General features: G+C 41.7%; 1 protein-coding gene across 3 annotated transcripts in view; it reads right to left on the bottom strand.

The window, feature by feature from the left end:
- The window catches only part of STAT4 (signal transducer and activator of transcription 4), a 68,984-nt gene continuing 44,301 nt past the window's right edge, over positions 1–24,683 (bottom strand). The window contains exons 9-24 of one of the 3 annotated variants that reach the window (XM_039494691.1): positions 24,427–24,585; positions 23,529–23,621; positions 22,339–22,398; positions 20,000–20,017; positions 19,820–19,913; positions 18,642–18,686; positions 14,051–14,134; positions 13,065–13,163; positions 11,098–11,233; positions 8,259–8,311; positions 7,179–7,273; positions 6,582–6,718; positions 6,262–6,453; positions 4,876–4,942; positions 4,004–4,112; positions 1–2,435 (exon numbers count right to left, since the gene is read on the bottom strand). In XM_039494691.1, the coding sequence (XP_039350625.1) occupies positions 2,409–2,435; positions 4,004–4,112; positions 4,876–4,942; positions 6,262–6,453; positions 6,582–6,718; positions 7,179–7,273; positions 8,259–8,311; positions 11,098–11,233; positions 13,065–13,163; positions 14,051–14,134; positions 18,642–18,686; positions 19,820–19,913; positions 20,000–20,017; positions 22,339–22,398; positions 23,529–23,621; positions 24,427–24,585 (1,468 nt within the window). In that variant the 3' untranslated portion in view covers positions 1–2,408. The remainder of the gene's footprint in view (positions 2,436–4,003; positions 4,113–4,875; positions 4,943–6,261; positions 6,454–6,581; positions 6,719–7,178; positions 7,274–8,258; positions 8,312–11,097; positions 11,234–13,064; positions 13,164–14,050; positions 14,135–18,641; positions 18,687–19,819; positions 19,914–19,999; positions 20,018–22,338; positions 22,399–23,528; positions 23,622–24,426; positions 24,586–24,683) is intronic. The other 2 variants (XM_039494693.1, XM_039494692.1) reach the window with 2 other exon arrangements.

Genomic DNA, 24,683 nt, shown 5'->3' with positions numbered 1-24,683 from the left:
AAAAATGTATTCATTTATTTTAGCATACTCCATTTGCAGAGCAAGGAGATGCCAGGTGAATCAGATCATTGGGGTTCTCCCTTTGCTTTCTCGACAGTTTACAACTGAGGACAATACTAGTGGGGAAGAGCTGGACTCCCAACTGCTTATTCCGCTTCTAACCATATGCTCTGATCTTGCATCCCTGCCCCAGCGGATTTTTCCCTATGTTACTACTCAGAGATGCTCATAGTGGCTCTGTGCACTGACCCTCATGTCTCGTGACCAGAGGAGCAGGAATCCTAAGATTGTTCTAGAAGTTTTCAATTTAATGTTATAGTGCTATCAGCCAAGCCACTAGGCTAAGAGCTAAAACAGGCCTACTAAAGGTACTACATTGGTATCGTTTTGCTTTCAGATCCCAGGTACATTATCTATTTAAATGGGAGAGCCTCCAGGGATGGCCCACAAAAGGCCTTAGTAAGATACCTTTGGAGGTGCCTAACAAACAAAACTGTATGGTAAATGTTGAGGGTCACTCTTTTTTGACGGTGGTCGGGGGGTTGGGGTGGGGAGTAGGCATGAAATCCTGGACCCACTGAAGTCAATAACAAACCTCTCATTGACTTCAGTGGGGCCAGGATTTCATCTCAGGTGCCAAAGGGCTTGCCTACACTTAAAATGCTCTAGTGGCACAGCTGCGCAGTTGTAGCACTTCACTGTAGACACTACCTACACTGAAGAAAGGGGTTCTCCTATGCGCATAGGTAATCCACCTTCTCGAGAGGCAGTAGTTAGGTTAACAGAAGAATTCTTCCACTGACATAGTGCTGTCTACATGAGGACTTAGATTGGTTTAACAACGCCACTTGGGTTGTGGATTTTTCATACTCCTGACCGACATAGTTAAACTGATCTAATTTCTAGCATAGACCCGGCCTATGTTGTACCTAACCATTTGCTTGTACAAATGCACATTTTGCTTGCACAATTAAGTATGCTCAAGACTGCATACTTCGCAGGCAGAACTTGGATATCTATCTTTCTTTTGTAAATTGTCAGTGTCTAAGTTATTCTAAAAGTTAATTTGTCATGAGTAATTCTGAGAAAAGACAGACTGTCATGACTAAGAGTAACTTGGCTGCTTTAAAAAGGCAAATAACCTTTTATGTTAAGAACTGGTTATTCTGCTTATTTACATCTATATCTGAGGTAATTTAGCTCTTTGTAACTTTGCACTCTGACTAGGCGCATGTTGGACAGTACTCAGAAAATGAAGCAGCTCTTTGGTATCCTTTTTAATCATTCTGTGTCCCTCTAAGGCCTTGATTATGGCACACCATCTAAACTCTGCATTGAATAAGGACTGTTTTCTTTCTTTATGGGCTTTTCTGAAGTATTCATCGTAGTGCCTCACAACCCTGAATACATTTACCCTCACAAATGTCCTGCAAGACAGAGAGATTTTATTAGCCCTGCTTTACAGATGCAGAATGGAGGTACAGAAATTTATTGACCTTCAAAGTGTAGTGCCTCTAGAGCAGGGGTAATCAATAGGTGGCCTGCGGGACAAATCCGGACCGCCAGATACTTTTAAACGGACCCCGACATCTTTTTATTTACTTATTATTATTGTTTTTATTATTTTCTCTGGAGTCTGGACCTTGACCGAGAAATGTAGAACTTAGCAAAAACTAATTAACTACCCACCCCTGCTCTAGAGTTTCTAGCGAACTCTTCTATTTCCATTATTCCCTTCTCCTCCTTCTTCCCTCCCCCTTTACTGCAGGAAGATAAAATCTGTCCCTTTGTACTGAAAGCCGTTCATGGCAGGAAAAGCTGACTCCTAGCACCTATGGTCAGTGTCATGAAGGGATGGATGAGAACCTTTAATTTAAAATAAAAGCCAAAGAAATAGACATTATACAAACAGAACATGAAATGGACAGCATAAATCCTGATTTTCTGAACACATCTTAAATCTCTTTAGTTATTCTAAAGTCCTGCTTTCAAAATGTTTCATGAACAGAACATCTCCATCCTACCGTAAGTCCTATTTTACAGCAACACTGCAGTCCTTATTTCCATAAGCAGGCCCGCTGGGCTAAATTCATACCTAGTGTAATGCCACTGAAGTCAATGGAGTTGCACACCAGGGAAGGATTTGGCCCATTGAGTTAAGAGGTAATATTCCCTTGAGTGAGAACTTCAGTGACAGGATCCAAATGATGCCAGATGTTTGTAACTCCAGTGACTTCCCTGGGGAGGCTTCTGATTTACATGCATTTGAAAGTACATGTAGGCCCAAGAAGAACATCGCATTGGCTTCCAGGAAACCCTTATTTACAAAGCTGCAGAAACAACTTCTTTTTTTAAACTTTCATTTTATAAAGTATTTTGGCTGCTTTGTTCTTCATGGTGTCTGAATTTCAGTCAGCTGAACATGGAGAACTCAGCTAGAAGAGAGGAATGAAAACATCAGCTTTAAGGCAATTCTTGCTGCATATTTAAAAACAAAACAAACAAGCCATATTTGCTCAAATTACTTCCAGTGACAAACACACACTTACAGGGCAAACGAAGCCCTGACTTATGTAATGGTTCCCCACCAGCCACTTAAAGAGACACTGGGAGTTTAGGTTCAGACCCTAGAACTATACAGAGGGAGATGCCTCACCAGGGCCGGCTCCAGACCCCAGCGCGCCAAGAGCGCGCTTGGGGCGGCATTTTGCCGGCAGGGCGGCAGGCGGCTCCGGCGGACCTTCCGCAGTCATGCCTGGGGGAGGTCCACCGGAGCCGCGGGACCAGTGGACCTCCCGCAGGCATGACTGCGGAGGGTTCGCTGGTCCCGTGGCTCGGGAGCTCACGTCTGCCGGAGGTCCCTCAGAGCCACGGGACCGGCGACCGCCAGAGCGCGCCCCGCGGCGCGCCGCCCTGCTTGGGGCGGCAGGATTCCTAGAGCCACCCCTGTGCCCCACGCACACACTCACTCACACTCTGGGGAAATTAGGGGCTTGTTTACATGGAGACTTAGTATGCGTCAAGCTGAGAAGTGGATACACAGCACACTAGCTTGCTGTGCACTAACTCACCACATGGACTCTGCTACTGTACGCTAAAAGTTCCCTCTTGCCACAAACTGAGTGGTTGTCTTCACGTACAGTGCCACAGCTGCAGCTGCGCTGCTGTAGTGCTTTAGTGAAGATGCTACTAAGCCGATGGTGACGGGAGAGCTTCAAATCACACCAGCCAGGTTCGGTCCCCAAATATTTAAACCAGGGTAAGAAATGTAAGAACCTCTCCTGCTTTGGGTGCAACTGGAGGCTGAGCTGCCTCATGTTCTGCACCAAGCTCTGAATGCAGTTCTTTGCAGGCAAGGAAAATAGAAAATGATTTTAAAATTTGTAATGTAATTTGTAATGTAACTTTTAAGTCTCTCCATGGACTTTTAATGAATGTTTTATATTTGTTTAGTTAAGACATTTCAGTTCACCTTTAACATCCCGGAGACAGACTCATCTACACCATGCAGATGAAGCAGTCATTTTCATTAGTGCAAAGTGTCTGTAAAATGCTACCAAATCAGAAATGGCAACTACATAAAATGCATGGTAATGGGTGAATCAAGCCCTCTGTTATCTGTAAAATCGGTACAATACTTACATACAGTTATGGGTGTTGAAGCTTAATTAATGTGTGTACAGAAATTGGAGATCCTTGCATGGAATTTTGAGATCCCTGCATTGCAATGTTCTAAGATATAAAGTTCATAGTACAATGGTTACCATGAAAAAGACAACATTTCGTACCATACTGAAGAATTCTACTGCATTTAGAATAGGAAAGAACTGGATTATCTCCCATAGCACTGTATGAGAACTGAAGGCAAGTGCTGACCTTTTAATGGTGACAACTGTACTCTCACCCTTTTGCACTGCAAAAGAAGCCTTTCTCTCCATTCTCTCCACAAAGCAGACCCCATTTGCTTAGTGGTAAATTATGAATGAAAAAAATTGCAACATACAGCAGTTTCAATTACTGTGGGACTCAGGTGTTCTCTCAGCACAGCATAAACACTTGGAGACATGGGAAGAAGATCTGATGGAGAATGTGGATCTGTGGAATCATATAGGCTTAAAAGAAACACAAATAAAATAAATAACCTTAAAGATGATTAGGAAATAATGGGAAGAAACCCCTTTGCTACTTAATGCATCAATAAGGGATGCTGACATGGAAATAATCATTCCATGGTAGATCTGTGTTTGGGTAACACTGATTTAGCAGCAAGTAGCCTGTGAAAGAGCCAACTGCATGCTAATGTCCTATTAGCCAACAACATAGTGAGAATACCTTGAAAAGATATAGCTGCTGGCACACACACAAAAACATACTGTACACATTGTACTACTCCAGGAGCACAAAGGTGCCCTAAACCTTGTTTAATTTGTTAATTCTGCCTGCATAGGGGGATCTTCCTGTGATCTAGAACTGCAGAGGAGCTCCGTCAGAGCTTTCTGGCCACTTCATGCTGGAGCTGTAGTCAGGGAAATAAAGGTAAAACCCAGCTACCATACCCAAGATTCTGGGGGACATTAAAAGCTGGAACACATTAGAGGAGCCTAAAGGCTGCTCTAATTTATTTAGCATACCCTCCTGATGCATAGACAGCACCAGGCCTGGGGGAGAAGAGGTGGTTTTTAAAGCCCTCTTTACTTATTTCCCCAGACTTACACTGAGCACTCCTTTGCCAGACCAGAGAATTGGGGCCCATATCTCTGTGTTGATATCACTAGGTATTTCCATGGGGGGAAAAATGGAATCAAAGGGGTGAAGGGAGGTACACAGACTTAATGAAAAACATCCAAAGTGTAAAACAGCTCTTAGATTACTCACATTTTGGAGATTGGGATAAATACAGCAGGGACATAACCTTTGACCGCTCCTTCTGTAGGTCTTGAGACTAAAAAAGAATCAACATTAAGAAATTTTTTGAAAATGCCCTAAAGTTTCTATGCCTATTATTTACTGAGATTTAATACAAATATTTTAAAAGCTGCAGAGCATAATGTATTGAAAGGGAAACATAACTATTTTTTTAACCATAAATGGGCAACAAGAACATGGGCAACAAAACAGGACTTGAACCTCCACAGACTTGCACACACAAGTAACTGGACTCACTTAAGAAGTTCCTCTGAAGTCATGAGGGGTACTTAAATGCATTATAGGTATGTGCTCAAGTCTATGCAGGTCTGAGCCTTTAGAAGCCAATCCTGCAAACATCTGCATTTAACTGAAACCTTTCATGAGAGGACAAAATAGGACTGTATTCATTCATAAGTAATTCTGACTACACTGGCAATTTTAGTCAATATATATTGCATGGGATCTGGAATTATAAGTTAGTATTGGCAAATAGCCCATGAGAGTAAGTCCCCTGAACCTCAAATGAGAGGTTCTTGGAACTGAAGAGACATCAAGTGACACTGCTACATAATTCTTGAAGCAGACAAATAAGTGGTCTTAGAAATAAAAATAAATATCTGAAACATGGGCAAAGAAATGTAATTTGAAAGTAATTGTATTTTTGTAAATAATGAATTGAATAACTTCCTCTAATATGACTGCTTTCACAGAGATGTTTCTTAGCTTGTGCGTATCTAAGGGCTTGTCTACATTACCCGCTCGATCGATGGGCACCGATTGATTTATCATGTCTAGTCTAGATGCAAGAAATCGACCACCCGGTGCTCTCCCATCGACTCTGGTACTCCACCAGGGCAAGAGGCGCAGGTGGAGTCGACGGGAGAGTGTCGGCCGTCAATGTATCGCAGTGAAGACACCGCGGTGAGTTTATCTAAGTACGTTGACTTTAGCTACGTTATTCATAAGCTGATGTTGCATAACTTAGATCAATCCTCCCAACCCCAGTGTAGACCTGCCTATGTGTCATTGTTTATTATTTGTATTGCTGTACTACCTACAATTCATAGAGTAGGGTCCAACTATGCTAGGTGCTGAACAAACACACAACAAAAACACAGTCCCTGCCCCAAAGAGCTTACAATCTAAGTATACAACAAGAGACAACAGATGGAAACAATAGGCAGATAGGGGGTGCATGAGAAAACAAGTACTGTTTTTAGAAAGGCATTCCATAAAATGAGGTAATGTTTTCACAAGTAAACATTTGTTTTGCTTAGAAAAAAGTTAATTTGCATATCATCTGAATTTAATGTTACTTTCCAAAAAGGATAAGTATAGACTATAGAGCCCAACCTTCATTTGGCTGACAGCTGTAGTATTTGCCAAAGGCTTTATCTTTGGGAATATCTGGATACAGATATTTCAGTGGATTTTCAGGAACATTGTCTGCCAAAATCACTTTGTAATCTCGCAAAATGTCAGCAAATGGCAGCGCAGTTAAACGACCTTTATTATAGGGTTCCACTGAGTGGAACCTTACTTCTCCTGTAAAGACACAAAGGCAATATAATTGTGAATAGGCAAAGAGGTCAACAGTCATAATCAGCTACACATTTCACCTATCATTTATAGTTTAGGTTGCCTTGAATTTTACACTTTTAAGCTGCACTTACCGTTTTCTGATGGGTCCACCCAGGTAAAGGTAATTCCTCCTAGGTTGCTTTCACTAAACCTTAATAAAAATGTTCCAGGCATTTTGTCCCTGAGCAAAACTCGTTCTTTCTCCTTGCTCACAAATCCCATTATATACCTGCAAGTATAAGAAAATCATGGCTTTACTTACAGAGTAATTACAGCATCCATTCTGTGGCATTCATTTCCCAACTTTTATCTTGCAATGCCAGATAAGTGCCAATCAAAGTCAAAGGCTGGTTTTATAGGGTCCACTGCTATAGACCTCACAAAGGCTCCACATGAAGTTAGTGGGAGTTTTATCTGCACAGGAACACAGCATGGGCCCCCATCACAGTGTGGAGCATGACAAAATTTATCATATTACTTGCCTGTAAACTAACTGAGTCCATAAAGGAGAAATCTAAAAAGTAGAGTTTTCTTCAGGCTACAAATAAATGCAAACAATATGGCATACTTGGAGATTTTTAGGCCTTTGGGAATTCCTTTCTTTAATGCTGAATGTAGACGTAATAAAGAGAAGGGACAAATGAGATAAACATGTTATGTTAATGGACAGTTGCCAGTATATTGCTCACCCGTCAATCCAAAGAGGAAGAATGTGTTTTTTAATTAGGTCCAGTATTGCTTCGAGCCATACCCAAAAGGTAAATGACTTTCCAGGTAAATGTTCCTATTGGTAAAATAAACAAACAAATAAAAAGATAATTTCAACCACATCTTTAACACAGTATCAATGCTGCATGTTCCTGTCATTTTCACAGGAATAGTTCTAGTTTCTATTTATGTGAGAATGATAGAGAAATGTATTAAAAGCAGCAATTCAAATCTTACTATCTTGTGTAAAAACAAAATATCTATGATTTGCTTTTCAAGATTTTTAGAGGAAGTGCTTCATTTTACATTCTTTATTTAGAATAATTAATGTTTATATAATTTCTCTCTCACTATGAAACTACAGCGTGAGAGCACAGAACACAGCTATTTACTTCCAAGAATCTTCAAATATTACAAATAATGCATCTTTAATATGAATGTATTGGATTTACTTTCCATACTCAGTATTTTTGTCTGATTCTGACCAAAGTATTTAGATGTATTGATTTACAGCCAATCAGTTCTTGAAGTATCTTTGTTTCAGTTCACAAATGAGCATTTGGAGTAATTTAACTTTTTAAAACAATTTCAGGGTCTGGCTCCCATCAGTGATAATGGTTTCTTAAGTCAGTTGGTAAGCTAACTGGAATGGTCAAGCCATTAATTTTCTAGAGATGGCCTGTATGTGCCAATTTAAACTGTACTGCCATTAAAATGTCTTTTATTAAAAAATAGTTTAGTTTCAACAACTTTAGGACAGGTCATTCTGTGGAGTAGATGGTGACCCACTGTGGTTTAGGGCATGAACTCCTCCCAGCCAGATTTAACCATTAGGATCCTTTTTTGCTTCTTTCCATTAAGTAGCATTTTAGAATTTAATTTAAGTGTGCTAGGCCTGGAAATCCTGACATAGGGCAGCTCAGGATGGGGCCAATCCTGATTTCAGACATGTCAAGTGGGAGGTTTGTCAGTGATATCAATGGGGCAGAATTAAGCCTGCAAGCAGGCACTCAAAGGAAAAAAGAATATTTTTTTTAAAAAATTTTTTTTTACAATCATACCTTGCAGAACTTTGCCCAGGACAGTTGATAATCAGTGTAACTAATTTGTTGCCCTAAAATGTAAAAAGAAATATATCAGTCCCCTTGTCTGAAGTTCCTGAAATAGGTTCATTTGTGATATTCAAATATTAAAGCATTTACATTGTACATGACATTTAACTGAACAACATGACTACAAGCAAAGTTTCTCTATAGGTGGACCTGCAATGTAAATGTTACAGCAATGCTTTGAAGCAATTTGGGACTTCTGTTCTATATCAACTTAAACACAGAGTTACACTTTTTATCTGAGTTTGCTGCTCATGGGCTTCACTTTATCTGAGATTTTCTGTTCAAATTTCTAATAAGAAAATCTTTTATGATACATATGGTCCCTACCAATTTACTCTTCTGTAAATGCTAGCAGAAAATAAATATAGTACCTTTAGAGTAACATCACTTAACATGTAGTTATTAGTCGTGTTGTTTCAAATCTTTAATGTCTAAATAAGAAGTCATGATTCTCCTGTGAAATAAAACCAACCTCATCCTATTTTTTTTTCCTTTTAGTTACTGAGATACAAGAGGAGGGAGATCTTGTTTAGACAGGAAATGGCACACGGAAATTGCACCAGGTCCCAGACATTTATCCAGTAACAGGCTAGATCACTTGTTTGGGGAAGGAGTGGGAGCTGGGAGGGGAGATCTTTCAGCCTGACCATCTTGCAGAAGGAGGATTCAGGTACAGACACAATGCCTGGGGGAATGCAAACATGACCTTCCTTCGGTTTTTTTTTTTCTATTGTACTTATGATTCCCCTTGTTGTGGCTGCAGGTCTTTTGCATTCTCACTCCCGATCTCGTCCCTCAAATTTTATTAATGTGGTTGCAGCTCTGGATCCCAGCCCTGGAAGAGGTTGACTATGTGCACATTGGACATGCACAACTGCACCTCTCTTCAACCTGCACCACCATCACTTCACTGAAGGAAGTGGCTCTAATCTGGATGTTCCCTCCTCCTGTACAACAAACTACTAAAAAAAGTGGTTTCATTCCTCTAGGCAAATTGCCTTCCCCTCCCAAGCCTCCTGCAGCAGCCTTCCCCAAACCATTAGCAGCTGCTTTAATCCCCTTTTGCTATACCTCAGAAGTATCCTCCTGTCATAAATATAGAGGGAAGGGTGCATAAAATCCCTCCTTGGCAGCTGTACTGAATCACCTTACCTGTAAGGGGTTAAGCAGTTCAAATAACCTAGTTGGCACCGCACCAGAAGGACCAACGAGGAAAGAAGATACTTTCAAATCTGAGGGGGAAGGATTTGTTTGTTGTTCCCTCTCTGGATGGAGGGAGAAGTCAAGCGGGTACAATATCTCCTAAAAATATACCTGGCATAATCCATCTAAAACCACAGAAATTGTAAGTAGGGCAAGGAAATGCGTTAGGTTATCTTTTGTTTTGGTTTGTGAATTTTTCTGTGCTACAGAGGTAGTTACAAAAACAGGAATAAAACTGTGAAGCTGACCCCAGAGGGGAATCCTCTGTGTTTTAAATCTTTTTATTACCCTGTAAAGTTACCTTCCATCCTGATTTTGCAGGTGTGATTCTTTTACTTTTTTCTTTATGAATAAAGTTCTTTTAAGAACCTGATTGATTTTTAGTGTCCTGAAGACACAGGGTCTGGTCTGTGCTCACACTGCTAAGCCAATTGGTTGGTATATTATTCTTAAGCCTCCCCAGAAAAGGTGGTGAAGGGCTCAGGGGGCATATTTTGGGAGGATAGGGATTCCAAGTGACCTTTTCCTGAAATTTGGTGGTGGCAGCAATACCGTCCAAGGATAAGGAAAGGAATTTGTGCTTTGGGGAAGTTTTAACCTAAGCTGGTAGAAAATAAACTTAGGGGGTCTTTCATGTGGGTCCCCACATCTGTACCCCAGAGTTCAGAGTGTGTGTGTGTGTGTGGGGAAATCCTGACACCTCCCCACCTCAGCCTCCACCAAAACTAAAATCTAGCTAAGGAGCCCCCTGTGTTTTGTCAACGTCTTTTCTTCCCTCCCTCCATCAAAAAAGGGCAATCAGTCCAATCAATATCCACCTGACAATATCCACCTGACTGACATTAGAAGTAACAGCCTCTCCACCTTTTAACCACAGATAAATCTACCAGCCTCCTCCAAAGCCTGAATCCCTCTTCAGCAGGACAGGTAGTGGAAACCTTCAAGTGACCATCCTGCTACTAGAAGGCTTACTATGACTTAACTATTACACTTCCTGCCCATATAGACACGCCCCCCCCCATTCCCCTGCTTCATCAGCAGAGCAGGAGTGATCCCTCTTTGCCTTTGGAAGACAAGTGACCCAGAAGATAAAAGGTATATATATATATTTTTTTAAATAGACCAAGATTGCCCTTTCATTTCATAATAGGTTGATAGTTCTTTAACAAAGCTTACCATAGTTTGTTACAACCATGACACCCTTTTGCTTTGCCTTACTGCCTGAAAGTTCACAAGCTGAGGCACTTTTTGTCATGAATAAGGTGAAACATACTTTTACTTTGAAAGTATTAACAAACAATTGGCAATGCTGAGCTGAGTGGTGGAGGAGGTTTGTGTTACTGAAACGTGATGTCACCTGTGGCAACAGCCCATGAGACCACAAAGGGGAGGAAGGCAAACTGTGTGTTTACAAACTGGGTTAGAACTAGCGCACAATGTGGAGGCAGGAGGGTGGTGGTGGAGGAGGGGATTTGGGGCATGAATTCTGACCTCTAACCTGCAAGTGGGCAGAGCGTGGCCTGTCGTGTGTAATATTTAGAAGTAAATGGAAATTGAACCGCTATCATAGTTTTATGGTTCTTACCTATAAGTTTCTCTGCCAGCATATTGAGCTGCTCAGAATTGAGTCCACGACCAACATAAGATGAAAACTGCCAGCTCAGTACTTCTAAGAGTTGACTCAGAGTGGCAGTAGGAGGATTGTTAAAGAAACCCAGGTTCTGCAATAGAATTCATGCTTTGTTTATACATTGGTAGCCACTCTGAAAAACATTAGATGTTTCAAACTGCAAAGAGGAAGTCAGATGCACCTTAGTTTTGATAGCAGCACTTTCTTCTGAGACTAACAATGCTAACTATTGAAAAGCTGACCAATAAGAGCAGGTGTTCTCAGAAGACAATTTCCATCCGGAGCAAACACAACTTCAGTGTGTCAAGTCTATTAACTAACCCTTTAGACCAGTGGTTCCCAAACTTGTTCCGCTGTTTGTGCAGGGAAAGCCCCTGGCAGGCCAGGCCGGGCTGTTTTTTTTTTTTTTTTTAACCTGCCGCATCCGCAGGTTCGGCCGATTGCTGCTCCAGGCCAATAGGAGCTGCTGGAAGTGGCGCAGGCCCGGCCTGCCAGGGGCTTTCCCCGCACAAGTGGAGGAACAAGTTTGGGAACCACTGCTTTAGACACCCTGTATAGCAATATGTTAAATTCTTTTTATAGCCTGGCTGACAGAGGTTTTTTTTCCCTATTTGAATCCTTTAATCTAGAACAGACTAATGACTGTGCTCAGAAGACTTAGGTTAAGAGTTTTGTTTGGGTTAAAATTGATATCTAGAGGGACTGTCAGTTGGCCTGCCAATTCTTGTTGGCATTCTGACACATCCTTTCTTGCATTCTCTCTCCTCACAACATCTACGGACAACCACCAAACCCTGACTGAAAAACTAGAGGAGTTTCTCATTCAGAGCTACTATTACAGCTATTCCACAATGTGGTACAAGTAATGCTGGTAAAGGTAATTGATGTGACTAACTTAGCAGTTTGTGCTGAGCCTCCCACAGACTGAGAACCTCCCTGAAGTTGGGGCTACTAGCAGGTGATACCAGTCCACTTACTAATGTTCTAATTTAATAAAAGCACTAACTCCTGTGAAATAAGTGAGGGAAAACTGTATTTAATGCAGTACAGAAACTCTTGTGTATCCAATTTGACAGACTGATGTTCAAGCTATGAGTTACATATGCCATTGAATTAATCTGAATAATGAAAGCTCTTTTATATATAACGTGAATATAGATTAATCACAGGCATGGATAATTTTTTCAAGTGAAGTTACTGTTTGTGAATGCTATAGGTTGACGGTATTTAGTACAAGGTAATCTTCTAAGGTGTTCCATATACTCACAAATTAGGAACAGTGCAAGAAGCAGGAGTACAAGACTTCCAAGTACACCCCTTCAATTTGCCCCAGTCCTGTTGCAGAGAAACCACATCAAGAGAGTGAAAGGGTAACTAAATCTACAAGCCCATTCCATCACTGGTCTCTTTACCAAGACTACCAACATGCCAGCTGAGAATGTTTGCTCTGTGATGATGAGATTTGTCCACTATGAACTATGTATGGTGCCCAGCAGAGTGGGGTCCTGGTACATGCCGGGGACTCCTAGGCACTATGATAATACAAATCAGTAATAAATAGATTGGAAACTTCCAATAAGTCATTTCACACAGACCAAAAACCAGAAGTCAAATGGTAACAGGTCAGTACTGACTGAAAACTATCTTACAGTTGAACTGACAATCTGGAGGTAAAAAAGTCACCATAGCTCGATCCAAAGACCCATTCAATCTTCTACATAATGTTAATCGTATTATTATTATAAATGTGATTTACAGCTAATTTGTAATATAGCGTGTGTGTGCGCAGGAAAAAAAGGCCAGATTTCCTACAAGTATCAGATCTGGGAAAAATATCTTTCTGCTGATACATTTGTTTGACAAGTGCATAACTAGAAACTTGAAATATACAGAAAATTAACATTTGGGATTTGAAGACCTACCTGAGAATCCTTTGACAACAAGTTGTACCAAATAATAGAAGCCCAAGCATTAGGTAACTGGCTGACATTGGAAATCATCACTACAGGCAAAGAGCTTGTCTGGTGAAGAAGACAAGAGTACATGAATGTTACAGAGTGTTGCATACAAGGCATTCATTGGGGAATGTATTAATCTGCTAGCATGTGTTTTTGTTTTTTGTTTTTTGTTTTTTAATTAGCATAATAGTTTTGGAGTATTGGAAACTGTAACAGTCTCAATATCACCTCTTAGTCTTTTGGCATATTGCTGGGGTGCTATTGCTGGTTAACAGTTGGTCTGTGAACCCAAGGGATGGGCCCCCAAATGTCCAGAGAATGTTAGTCTCAGAGCTCAGCTATATGTGCTGGACTCCGCAGTGACCCAGGTGGCTGGCTGTAGCTGTGGCCAGGGGCTGCCTGTGCAGCTCTTTCATACAGCTGATAAAAGTATAGCTGCCAACAGCCAGTCATCTGTCTGACAGGAAGGGGACCTAGGGTATCCCTAGCTCTGTTGGAGACCTGTAGGGCTCATTCACCACTTGTGGGCATCATAGTGTGGCTGACGTCAGGAAGACCCACAGTCATGTGTATTATGGGCCCCTAAAACTTCCTCTTGCCATATATGATATGCTATATCTGTATCTATATATATTCTCAAAGCGGCATGCTGTGCTGCTCCATGGGGCATTCCAATCCTGCGTCTATTGAACTCAATGGGAATTTTGCCACTAACTTCACTGGGGTCAGGACTGTGCACTAAATTCTCTGCAGAACATCATATTTATGCTGTACCAAAGTGAAGCATGCAGAGCCAATTAGAGTTAGCCAATTAGACGACTCAAAAGTTGCTGTAACTCTATGTACTGTACATCTTCTATCTCAAACTCTTGTAAGTAATAGGTATTAATTTGGCTTGAGGACAAATAATTGCTTATTCTTCCCCACATAAAAACAGTGAAAACACTCACCTCCAAATCTATAGTTAGACCATACAGGGAGACCTGTGTTTCAAAGCTGATGGAGTGCAGCTCTTCAGTTACCATCTGAGGGCCCTGAGGAAGCAAACACATTATAAAACTGTGAACAAATTTGGCACTTAAAACTGGTTTTGGCAGCCTGACTACAACCAAACTATGCAGAGAACACAACACTGAAAGAAAATGTCAGTTGAATATACTGTATAAGCAGAGCCAGTGGAAAATCGTGGGTGTTTTAAAAAAAAAAAATGTAGTACCCTGACCTTAAACTGTCTAAAACTTCAGCAGTTTTCTGAAGAAGTTAAGAAAACATTGTTAAAGGGATTGTTGCACTTTTAAAGACTGAAGTGAAAAATGAACAAAAGGAACTGTGCTTTTTGCAAGTTCTAGAGATAGCCTCAAACCTTGAGCAGCTGCTCACTTAGCTTTCCTGTTGCCCAACAGCTCCTCCATATATTGGGCTAGATTGTGCAGTTTGCATAAAGAGCTGCATGGAGCCCCTCCGGCACCAGTAGTAGTACAGGGAGAGACTGTGCCTCAGGCATATTTCCCAGGGCTGCTCAGCACTCATGGGGGCAGGGGGTGCATGCACTGCTCTGTGCCATTGAAAGGGATGGTGTATCTTGCTTTCTAGTGTGCTAGAGCCCCCCTTCCTTTCCAGCTGATTTGCTCCGTGGAGGGGTTAAGGTCAAATCCCTGCTCAAAGAGAGTATTTATAATTCTCTGTCTTTGCATTGGTCCCATGAGGAGGAAGGTCTCCTTCCATGACTCCCCTTCCCCTTGCCCATGTCTACAAGGGCAAATCACAGCTGGGAGCTTTAGATCAGGTTTCCACCTCCTATCAGGTCAGAGTTCCCCTCCTGAAACTATCAAATCCTGCCATTCCTAGTATAATGTTCAATGGGGAAAAGCCAATTTTTTACAACCAAAAGTGAGACAAAAACCCAAATGCATGATGTCAACTTTATGCATCATCCAAAGCCATGAAAGGCACAGTTTCACTGGCTTTGCAGTTCACCTTCTAAGTTAAGCTTTGAATAAAAAGTTGTCCCCCCCCCCGCCCCCGGTGTGGCATAAACCACAGCTGCAGAACCTTCTGATCAATAGGCTTTCATGGACAATTACCTGGAATGGAAGAACTAACCAAGCATAGAATTAAAAACTGTCTCTGCCCTGGGCCAGATTTTTAAGGTATTCAGGCACCTAAAGATGCAGATAGCTGCCTAGTGGGATTTTCAAAAGCACCTGACCCAGGGCAACCCGGGGGGAGGGGGGGCAGTGGGACAATCTGCCCCAGGCCCTGGGCCCCACGGGGGTCCCCATGAGAATATAGTATTCTATAGCATTGCAACTTTTTTTTATGGAAGGGGCCCCTGAAATTGCTTTGCCCCAGGCCCCCTGAATCCTCTGGGCGGCCCTGACCTGACCTCTCTCAGGACAGCTCTTATTTGCCTATTCTAGCTACTACACTCCTTTGCCTTCTCATTTTTTTCAGAACTTGGGACCAGCAGCAGTGTGGCACAAATAACACAGCTAGAACAACCAAGCAGGATACTTGTGCTACCTCATTTCTGAATTCATTTCTAGAGCCTCAGTATATTTTTTCCAATTGCAGTTGCAGCATGGAACATTGACAATTGTCTCCATCTGTTTAACTAAAATGATTAACTGTAATTCCCCGTACAGGACTAGAACACTGACCATATGTGTTTTGAAGTGCAGATCTGAAAACCGTAACCACAGACATACTTGGAGAGCACGTTCTGTGCTTATAAAAAGGCAGAAGTTGGTAGAAGTTTGGCCCCTGTCACTGCATGCAGGGATCCACCAGCAGTTTTACTTTCAGTAGGAGGGTTTAAGTAATAGTCTCCTCTTGCCTGCAGCAAGTGGAAGTACCCAGCAGAAAAGATTTGAGGACAAGAAGTAGCCACCAACAGGCTTGTACTATCACCTCAGAAAGTGGGGGCCAGCAGCAATAGAGAGAAAGCTGGCAAATTTGTGGCACGGCCAGATAAGCCACACACAGGAGTAACAACAAAAGTAACAGCATGGCCAAATCACAAGGATCTTCACATAGAATCACTCTGTGCTGTTTCTTGTCCTCCCCCAACACAAAAGGCTCTTGCTGCCACTGGCTTCCCCCACATGCTGGCAGCATGGCTGTGACTCCCTCTGATGGTGGAGAAGGATGATCAGAGGATATGTAGCTGCTCAGAAATGCTGTAACTGCATTCTGGATATGATCCCATTTACCAAAAATAATGGTACACAAAGTACAGCCTTTTCCCGGCCCCTCTCTTCCATCCAGCCCATATCCCTCACACTGGTGCCAACGCTCACAATTTTATTGTGAATCTTGTCTTATTTTTTTTAACTTAAAGTCCCATTTCCTGGAGACCTGTGGTTATGTGAGAATCTCCCTTTACTTTTTGTGGGTTTTCTTTAAACAAATGTTGCTAACCTTCCTGGACATAGAATTTGGAAAATGTAAAACCTAAAAAGCTAACAAACTAGATGGCAAATAAAAAAACCCAAACACTAATTATTTAAAAATCATGAGACTTTAAACAATCTCATAACATTCTTTGGGAGCCTGATGCACACATTTTGAACACTTGGGGTTTCTGATACTAGTTTTGAGTGGACACTTGGCACTGAGAAATTCTCAGGGGGAGGATATGATCTGTTGGAGGAATATCCTCTTTCACTACCTGTCCCATCTGCACAGGCCTCAACTTTTCTTCATGCCATCAGTGCTCTTTTGCTTCCCACTGAGCTGCATAAAGGGAGGGGAGCATTTAGCCTTGGATGATTTTGGATTTAATAGGAAAGACTCATCAACAACTAAGATAAGCACACAGCATCTGTTACTAAATCCAAACTTAACAAGAGATGCACAAACAGAGGGCAGGACAGTAGCATTTTACACCCACTTTGCACTCATTTACCCTAGTGCAAATTCACTTCACAAGGTGCAGAGCAACAGAGAATCAGACTCTGAGGGTATGGCTACACTTGCAGTTGTACAACGCTGCCGCGAGAGCGCTCCCGTGGCAGCGCTTTGAAGTGCGAGTGTGGTCATGGCGCCAACGCTGGGAGAGAGCTCTCCCAGCGCTGCAGGTACTCCACCTCCCTGTGGGGATTAGCTTACAGCACTGAGAGCCACTGGCGCTTTACAGCACTGTAACTTGTTGCGCTCAGGGGGGGGTGTTTTTTCACACCCCTGAGCGAGAAAGTTGCAGCGCTGTAAAGCGCCAGTGTAGCCAAGGCCTCAGTTTCAGTTTTACTATTCAACTGCTGAATTGTTCCAGTCAAGAATACAGATGTGTGTGCAAAAATGTGTCCTACTTGGTTTTGGGTTGTTTTTGTTTTGTTTAAACCATTCATGCTGATCTTTTCTTATTTTGCACATAAACTCTATTACTAAGGCCTGGTCTAGACACAGTTTTTGTACTCTTATAACTGTGTCTTAGGAATGTGTTTTTTTTTTTTAAAGATATACTAGTATAACACCTAATGCGGATGGTAGAAGGGTACTGTATACCAGTATAGCTTTTCCTCTTCCCGGACAGGAATATTCCATACTATTATTATACTGGTATAGTTGCATCCACACTAGAGGGTTATACCACTTTATCTATACTGGTACAGTTAAAGCTGTACAAACATTCACGTGTAGGTTTCTAATTTTTGTTTTAATCCAATATTAAACAAAAAAACTGAGGTTCTATAGCAAACTTACTCGAAATACTAATTCATACTGATGCCCCTACACCAATATTAATGGTATCTATTTAAAAGTGTGTGTTTTTTAGAGAGCAAGAAAATGCCTATTTTGAGGTCACGTAAATTTTTCTTTGGGGTATATGGGGGAAGCATACTTTTAGACTCTTCTAGGATACAGTCAATCACAACATCTGTTCACTTTACATCTGTTCACTTTTACTGTACATAAGTCTCCCAAATGTCAGACAGCATGGATAGGCCACAGTGTGTGTTAGTTATTCTGTAAATCTGAAGTTTTATATTATAATCTAACCACAAGGGGGCGCACTAAGACCAGCTTCTGATAAATATTACCAAAGCAGGTCCAACTTCAATGCTGATTGAAGGCAAAACTCGATTGACTTAAATACAATTACACCCTTATTCCAGTTCTGAATTTGGCCCTTAGTTTACTTATTTAATGGACTGTTCTTACTGGATTTTTTTAAAAAAAGTCTGTGGAAACATTTCTCTTGTTCTGGATTTCAAAAAACTTTGTTTTTACAAAATGTAAATGTTGGGCCCAATTTAAAAGAATACTCCTTAAGAAGAAACACATGCATTTGGATACATATATCCTGCTGTCTAATCCAACTGTTCTGGTTGTATAAAATTGAGGCTTTTTAATTCAAACTTCTAAAACATATTTCTGAAAATTCTCATGTATTTTTATTGTATTACAACTGTCTACTGTTCAGTTTATCATGACTGTGTTTATTTCAAAAGCTAACATGCCTAAAATGAGATCAGTAGAAATCCATTCTAAAATACTTTTTATTTGACAGTCATAAAAAAACATATTCCAAAACTTTTATACCTCATTTCCTTTGCTTCCAGCACTTGATTTCATTTCTTTGGGTTGCTGTAAAATGGAAATTAAGATCTATATTCAGGAAGTTTATATACAGAAATATTTAGCAGCAGTATTCACCACAGTGGTTTTACTACTATGGTTGTATAGTGATAGTCTATTTGTGCTGTGCGTCCTTCAGAAACTAACATATGATTTCTTCAGGGATCTCAAAATAGTAATTAATTGTCCCGTGACACTAAATGGCTGGTGGAATCAAAATTTGCCTTGCCATAAATTAATGGCACTAGGTAATCTTGTGATAAGTACACCATTTACACTGAATACTTATAGTTAAGGCTCTGATGGTGTTTCTTGATAAATCTATTCAGTGAGTGATTATTTTAAATAAAAAATTTTTAAATACACAATTAACTCCTAATATTTCAATAAAGCTAAATTCATAATAAAAAAAAACTAAACAAGAATGCAAAAAGTGAAGCCTTGCATTCTAATTGCAGACTCCATTCTTGCAGGACTTCTATGATGCCCCACAGTGGTTAAGTCACAGAAAGAGACCACAACATATTATTGGAGATGTAGTCCAGTCAGGCAGCAGGACCAATCAGGAGAATGGGGACACGAGAGACCCAGAATTGATGTTGATTTTGACAAAACTCCATTTTTGATGGGAAAATTTTCATTCAAAATATTTCAAACACCCCTTTTCCTTTATATAATGTTTGACTACTTGGTCAGCTCATTTGTTCATTCGAGAAAATATCCAAAATAATTATCAGTAGCAAATATGGAAACATAAAAGCTAAAATCATATGAAGTCAGATTAAAAATCTAGAGCCACTGGACACAGAGGGGATGGGAGGGAGATTGGTTTGTAGAGCAGAAAGTACATGGTACCTAATCTTGTGTAGAGTATTAACAGTGAGCACTGTATAGCGCATACCTGATAAAGAGAGTAAAAGCAAGTACTATGGGGCTATGCGTGCTGTTTCTTTACAACTCCAGCAAAAAGCAGGGCATAATGGGGCTGTGAAAGGTTCTAGGTAGAAGCTCTATAGTGAAGCAGCAAGACCGAGAGACAGCTATAGGAATGATACACTTTTCCTTGTTCAGATTAAAAAAAAATAAATTCTGTGATTGCTTTACCAATGTCACATGACAAGAACAGTACCTGGCAAACTTACCAAATGTCTAAATTCTACAGACAGACTTCCATTTGCAGATTCATCCATATTCATAGCTTTGACATGAGTGCCACATAGAACAAATCTGCGATTACTAGAAAACACATTACAACAATGTACACAATGGCAGATAAAATAATGTGGGATAAGTTAAGAAGTCTCAAACTTTTATAGCCTTACCTTGCAGTTGACACATTCCTTAAAAAAAAAAAAAAGAGAAAATATATCCTGTAACCCAGTGTGTGTGTATGTATATATATATATATAGTATGCATTCAAACTAAATAGCACCTTTTTTAAAAGAGCAGATTAAATTATGCCTTGGCCTCTAAAGGTTCATCCATATTACAAATCCAGCTGTGACTTTTGTTCTGTAATTAGTCAAACATGTGGCTAGTTATAAGTAATATGATTCACTTTGTGCCCCCACAGCCTTTTTTCTGCTATCAGAACCATATGTGCATATCCAAAGCTACCACTCTGCCTAACTATGTTTGCATCATTGCATTCTGGGAAAATATAGTCAACTATACAGCAGGGCACAGAATGACTGGAGAACATGCACACAGCATCAGCATGTAGAGCAATGCACTCTGAGATGTCCTGCTGCACAGACACCTGGGAAGAAGGTGTCCTGTTCACACCGTAAAACAAAAAAAGGGAAGGTCTGGGAGAAACCACTTACAGGAAGACAGCCATGTGCCAAACTCAGGCTCTGGCAGGGGTGGAACACTCTGAGCTTCCATAGTTACTAACTATAGCACCAGTCCTCCAAGAACATGCTTAACTTTACTTCCCTGAGTAGTCCAATTGAAGTCAATGGAACTATTCACAGAAGTGAAGTTAGGCAGGTATGTAAATGTTAGCAGGATCTGGGACGACTGTGTGATGCTTTGAGATACATTTAGCTTTTAGAGCTAGTTATGCTATTAAGTAGTTACAAGTTAGAATCAGGGGCGGCTCTAGGAATTGCGCCGCCCCAAGCACGGCGGCACGCCGCGGGGGATGCTCTGGCGGTCGCCGGTCCCGCGGCTCTGGTGGACCTCCCGCAGGCGTGCCTGCGGAGGGTCCGCTGGTCCCGCGGCTCTGGTGGACCACCCGCAGGCATGCCTGCGGGAGGTCCACCAGAGCCGCCTACCGCCCTCCCGCGGCACGCTGCCCCAAGCGCGCGCGTGGTGCGCTGGGGTCTGGAGCCGGCCCTGGTTAGAATCATTCAATTAGAAGTTGACATGTGGCTAGGGCCAAAGGCTGTGCTGAGAACAGCCAGTGAGAAACCTGAAACTCCCATTCCCTTCAAGGAGCTGGACCTTAGTAGTTATTTGTTTTGTGATTACAAATCAACACAGCCTAATTTTGTCAAGAGTATAGGGGCATTGAAAAGACAGATGCGCTTTGGCTTTCATTACACAACCCACGTTCACTTGGGTATGAGAACCTGTTAGTGAACCTGGGCGAACTTATGGTTTCCACCCAAAACTCGGCAAAACCGCTTGACGTTCTGTAGTGGGGCGGCTGCCCCACTCCTGAGGAACAGGGGTTAAAAGCAGCCCCGGAGAGGGCTGTGGCTGTGAAAAAGCCTAGGCTGATTGGGGAAGCAGCCATAGCTAGGGCCATGCCCCAGTCAGGTCACAGCTGGCCCTATAAAAGGGCTGTGAGGCAGGAGCTCAAAGAACACTCTCTCTAGCTCCTGAGAGAGAAGGACCTGGCTGCCTGGTAGCTGAGCAAGGTACCTAGGGTGGAGCAGTGCTGGGGAAGGGCAGAGGGAGCTGGGGAGCTCCAGCCTAGTAAAACCCCAGACTGCAAGTCTTGTTAAGGGCCTACAGAAGGGCAGCCCAGAGATAGGCAGCGGGTCCTAACCCCCTTGCTGATGATGAGTGGTTTACAGACTGCAGTCGGCCCCAGGGAGTGGGGGCTAGATGATGACTGGCAGTAGCCACTGAGGCAAGGTGGGTTTAGACGGTTGGGGGTTCCCCTGGGAGGGAAGACCCAGAGCAGGGGGTACCGTGGTGGGCAGAACCCTGGGCAAAGGGCACCGGGGTCTGGGAGGGACATGGGGGCCAGCGGCAGGTGAGACATCAGCCGGCAGAGGGCATGCCGGAGTTGGAAAAGAGCTAATTCCCTGGAAATCCAGTAGGAGGCGCCGCACCGGTGAGTCGTCGCACTGCTACACGTTCCCTTTAATTTTTTTGATTGGTGTAAATGCAGAATTCAAGGGGCACAATCCCACAGGACTCAAAGCTGGAAAACGGTTTGCATGAATATGCTGCTGCTGCCTGCCAAAACCAGTGTTTCACACCGCTTCTGTTACAAATCTTCATTGGAATTGCTGCCTCGAATTTTAAAAAATCAAGTAAAAATTAAGCTTTTTTTTTAAACATAAGAAAATCTTTCAGCAGTTACTGACTCTAATAGACCTCCTTAACATTCAAATAGGTCTTGTATTTTAAAAACACAACTTTAAAATTACCTAAAGCAGCAACAAAGACTGTGAGCCCTAGCTGTATAATGTGATCACTTACTTGTCAATAGTTGCTTTCACTCTGATCTGGTAGTTCAGCTCTGGCAATTTAATTAGCAGCCTGGGAAATAAAAAGTGTAAAACTGAACAATCAGAACTAGGACTTGTCCCTTTTATATAGTAAAGATATTTTGTCATTATAGAATAAAGGCTGGTAGTTCCCTAGTCAAAGGGTACGTCTATACTACCCACCGGATCGGTGGGGGAGCCGCGGCAGTCGACTCACTGCCGTGAGGACGGCCAGTTAAGTCGAACTAAGATACTTCAACTTCAGCTACGCAAATAGTGTAGCTGAAGTTGCATATCTTATTTCAGACCCCCCCCCCCCCCGCCCCGGGTAGTGTAGCCCAGGCCAAAGGTCTCTAAAATCCCATTTTAAAGAAAACCAGACCAAGTACCCAGAGCTGCATCATGATTTGCAGGGTCCCAAGCTTAAGTTGAGGGAGTGAGGGAGATAACGTGGCAAGTGCCTCCCTCTTCATCATAAGTGCTGGCATGTGACGAAAGTTAGGACGGCACAGGCAAAGTGTGAATGCATAAGACCTGCAGCTGTGTTGTGAGAGACATCAAGAAGATACTAAGCATTGGGGTTCTTGTACCCTCGTCCCCACACAAGAATGATCCAGTTCCCTCTGTTCTTACTGCTCATGGATGGGATTCAGCTGCGAGTTCCACCACCCAGTCCTATTTTCAGAGCAGGCAAGGAGCCAGTGGGGAGTAAATTCAGGTTCTGAGCTGTTGAAGACACGAGCCTCCAAAAATGCAGTAATTTACCTTGCTTGTGTGCAAGAGTAGCCTTGAAACTACTGCAGAGCTGGCTTGTATGATGTGATATATTATTCACTTTGTTTTTGTGCCTTATTTTGTTTGCAATGTCATTAAAGCAAGAATCCAATAAAGGATTTTTTTTTTAAAATGTGACCAGGCAAACATCTGAAGTCTTTACTCAGAGTGAGAAGCTGCCACTTTCACTCACATTGAGCAGTATCTTACTCCATGTATAGTTGTAGGCGGCAGAATTTGGACCACAGTGTATGTACATCCTTACTCAAGAAAATTCTCATTGAAGGCAATAGGATCTCTGCTTGAGTGTAGTCGTCAGGATTTGGCCCAATGTGTTAAATGTTGGCTCTCCCAGGAGATAATGTAATATGGAAATAAAGTAATTAATGCTAGTCTTCCTTTACTTACCTTAGTTTGACAGTGAACTGTATTAAGGTTTTAAGTACCATTGGCCTCTGGGGATGGGTGGGCATGCAGGGCTGCCTTTCAATCACAAATGAACTAGTTGGAAAAGAAATAGCTTGATTAAAAGCATGCATAAATGTACAGAACTAGTCAAAAGGCTTTCATATCATGGAGCGTGACTTTTCTATGCATATTGGAGTGGCAGGTGTACATCCCAGTCCCATAAAAAATGAAGTAGTTGAATATAATAGAACACATCATAGCACACCGATATCATATTCCGCTAAAAGATATAGCAAAGAGTCACCACCACAAATGAGGCAGGAAAACATGCTACAAAATTGGTTCCAATAAAATGTCTAAAACATGAAATACAATAATTATTTCACATTCTGTCATATTTTAAAGATAAATGGCCAAATTTTGCTCTTAGACAGGGCCAGTCCTAGGTATGTGCTAACAGTGCAGTCATATGTGGTCAATCCACAGCATAGGCAAAACACCAGGGATGGAACAGTAACAAAATATGGTTTACTTAAAAGGAAGAAACTAAAAGAGATGCCTGAAGGTGGCACTCATGGGGCGGAAGGAGAGGCATGGAAGAATTTGGCATCCCCTAGTACCACACCAGAGGCACATGGATGATTCCTGTTGAAATCAATGGGAGTTATGCATATTTAGCCAAAGGCAGAACTTGACCACAAAACTTTAAGGGCCTGATTCGTGAAACTCCTATCCCCAGGCTCCTACCAATGTCTGTTAGTGTTGTAGGTGCTCATTACCTTTAAATACCAAGCTCTAAAATCATTGCAGATATGGTCACGTTTTTTCTTTTCAATGATAAATTGTGTTAGATTCCTGCATCTTAAATGGCACACAAAATGTATAACAGCTGATGTACCTTCGGAAAAGATTGTAGAGCAAGAAGTTGACTCTTTCCAACAGGTGAGGCCTTTGCAGTAGAATAGGATCTCCGTCATAAGTCAGTTTAGTCAACAGCTCATCCAATTTTTCCAGTTGCCTTCTTATTTGAAAAAGGCTTTCTGCCAGCAGTGTAAAACTATTGCAGAACAAATGATTGTTACATTCTCTCATATAAATTGCTTATTAGAACATTAGTTACTGACGTTCTTGTCAGAAAAATCATAGAATTAGAAT

Source organism: Mauremys reevesii, linkage group 11 (assembly GCF_016161935.1).
Source record: "Mauremys reevesii isolate NIE-2019 linkage group 11, ASM1616193v1, whole genome shotgun sequence".
NCBI lineage: Eukaryota > Metazoa > Chordata > Testudines > Geoemydidae > Mauremys > Mauremys reevesii.
The sequence above is the reverse complement of the archived record's forward strand: the minus strand, read 5'-3'. Positions and strand labels throughout refer to the sequence as shown.